Genomic DNA, 2,820 nt, shown 5'->3' with positions numbered 1-2,820 from the left:
GAGCAGAACATGGCGCCGGGCAGGAAGCGGTCCTGGTACACCTCGGGCGCGCCGCAGAAGGCGTCCGACACCAGCGGCACCGAGACGCCGCGCAGCACCTCCGAGATGGGCGCAAGGTCCGCAATGCGGCCCCAGCCGGACACCTCGCACGGCAGAAACGTCTCGTACTTGGTGCCGGCTGCCGGTAGGCAGGCCGGCTGCACGTAGCGGCCGAACTCGATGCCGGGTCCGACGCGGCGACGTAGCCGCAGCAGGGCCACGTCGTGGGGCAAGCCAGCACCCACGCCGAACCGGCTGTGCACGTGGTAGCTGGCGACGGCGAACTCCTGCTCAAACAGCTCGCGGTCGTCAAATCGGAGGTCTCCGACACGCACCAGCAGCCGACGTGGGGCCACCTCAACCACGCAGTGGGCGGCCGTCACCACGTGTTCCTGCGAGACAATGATGCCTCCGCACTGATGTACGTAGCCCTTCACTTTGGCATCGTACATCACCAACCGCGCCTGCCACGGGTACTGGCCATAATAGGCGGTGGTGTTGCCCGGCCCGACTATGAACGGTCGGAGCGCCTCGTCTGGCCGCACAAGGCGGCGGCCGCAGTCCGTCGGCAGAATGTCCGGCCGGTTGCTGTTGGCTGTGGGAACCGCGTCCGCCAGCCACGCCGTCAGCGTCAGCAGGAGCACAGCCCCGAGCTGCGCGCGCACACCGACACCCATTTGTAGGTTGGAACAAACGCCTTTCACGGCCCGGCCGCCGCTCCTGCCGCCGCCCAACTGATCGGATGGCGCAACTCTGTGCGCCGCGGGCTACAGCCTGGAAATTCCACCGTCAGAGTCATGCAGAGGCGCGCAAAGCTTTGCTATTTGGGGGAGCGAGACAACTCCGTGGACGGCTGCTGGAGCATTTACGCAAGGTGTGCGAATCAAATGTGCACGCTAAGAGAATTCTAACCCAAACGTAACCTTTTTACGAATTAGTCGCGTGCTGCACATGGTGTGAGCCGTCTCTGTAGCACTGGAAAAAAACGGCTGGAAAAACCGAGGCTCATGGTAGATGAAAACGGGGAATTTCATTCCAGGTAGACATCCATCAGGACTTAAAAAGCATCTACTCGCCCACGAGCGTGGAGACTCATAGCAATGCCTTCTCTTCATGAAAAAAGACCGAAACACTAACTATTCAAAGCACGCCCTAGGTATGCTCCAGGCCTGTCGCAACATGTGTTGCGTGGTGGGCGCCTTTCGCCGTGCCCAACAAGCAAATTGTATTTAAATTTGCTAATAACCTTACATCAGGCGGCCAGCTCTTTCTGAACAAGCTGCTCTCCCTGACAGGAGGGGGAGGGGGTGATACGACACCCCCCGCCCCACCCTTACAGTTTTCTGAACATGCCAATGCGGCATATCGCGCAGTCTCGCTCAACAGCTCTAGCGGCCTCTGAGGCATCCATTGCACGCGTGTTGACACTAAAATAGGCGTCCCTAGTAATTGTGGTTTCAGAGTAGCGCCGTTTTTACAAGCATTGCAAGACGATTCAAGGCCGGCGAGTGCAGCGGGCGGCAAGCGACAGTTCTGCGGACTGCTCGCGGAGGGTTGGCACTGGTACATAAACGAAACCGTGCGTTATAAATAGAAGCTTGGAACAGATGAAATTACATGCCATTGTATTTTTGATTGAACAAGTCACACGCTTCTTTACCTTCCATGTCACTACACTGCATGTTTTGTATATATGACCATGTAAAGCCGATGCTTGTTTTTCAGAAAAGAAAATTTGATCTTCGACGTGGCCTAGCGGGATCTATGAACAACAGGGGACTTCTAACCAATCACGAGATCTCTTCAGACAGTTCACTGTTTCTTTGATGTTTTTTTCGATCTATAGACAGCTTGCAGAAATTGAAATGAGATGGGAATAGGAGGAAGTACTGAACTTACCGGTGGGACAGATGATAGTAATATCACAGCAGCATCCACACTCGTAAAGACCACTTTTTAGGAAGTGTGTCATGTTCGGCGGTAAGCCAGTATTAGTATCTGAAATAGTTAAAAGGCAAAAGTAAAAGGGAAAGTAACGTTAAAAAACTCTCTGGTCAGCCCATGCATCGAACGATCCGTCAGCACGCATGACGTCACGCATTTCAGCTGACAATCGTGGTGACGACAGATCGGACGGGGCGCTGAACTAGCCTCAAATGGAAATGCATCAGTCGTAAAGCAATGTTAAAAACACAACTCCTGGAAAGCGTTTGCCGCATCTTTCACTCGCAGACCATTTCAAGCTCAACTGCGTCGCGTTTGTACGTGCCACCTGCCATTACACCCTTCATGCGCTGTACGCTGGCGTGGGTTCCCCGGGTCGGTCGGTTACATCGCGGAGCGTCGATCGACCGCGGCGGACCGGCGGCGTGTGTTGACCGGACCTCTCTGGCAACCGCCGGGCAACGGCATGCCCAGGCCGCGGCGGGGAGGGTGGCGCCGGGCCACGCCACGGAGCGGGGTCGGATGCGGCTCGGAGGGGCTGAAGGCGGTGTGCGACGGAGGCGGCGGCGGCCGGTGGTGGGACAGTGCGCGGCGCAGCAGCAGCAGTGCGTGTGGAGCTCGGAGCGGCGTGGGACGGTGGCGCGCCCGTACCCAGCAGCGGTGTAGATGCACGGAAGTTCGTGAAGCGGTGACCAGGGCGACCTAATGCAAACGGAAGGGCAAGATACGCTGCTTGCCAGAAGTGTGCAGAGGCTCCTGCGGCCGCAGGCTAAGACTTTAGCAGAAGTGGTGTCAGTGGGTGCAGAGACATCGTTGTCAACGTCATTATCGTCATAC

General features: G+C 57.1%; 1 protein-coding gene across 1 annotated transcript in view; it reads right to left on the bottom strand.

The window, feature by feature from the left end:
• The window catches only part of LOC119113537 (ovochymase-2-like), a 2,680-nt gene extending 974 nt beyond the window's left edge, over positions 1-1,706 (bottom strand). The window contains exons 1-2 of the mRNA XM_037237837.1: positions 1,700-1,706; positions 81-634 (exon numbers count right to left, since the gene is read on the bottom strand). Of these exons, the coding sequence (XP_037093732.1) occupies positions 81-634; positions 1,700-1,706 (561 nt within the window). The remainder of the gene's footprint in view (positions 1-80; positions 635-1,699) is intronic.
• Between the last annotated feature and the right edge of the window lie 1,114 nt (positions 1,707-2,820).

This window comes from Pollicipes pollicipes, unplaced genomic scaffold (genome assembly GCF_011947565.3).
Source record: "Pollicipes pollicipes isolate AB1234 unplaced genomic scaffold, Ppol_2.1 Scaffold_7262;HRSCAF=8765_pilon_pilon_pilon, whole genome shotgun sequence".
In the NCBI taxonomy this organism is placed as follows: Eukaryota; Metazoa; Arthropoda; class Thecostraca; order Pollicipedomorpha; family Pollicipedidae; genus Pollicipes; species Pollicipes pollicipes.
Note: the sequence above shows the minus strand (reverse complement) of the source record. Positions and strands in the feature narration are given on the sequence as shown.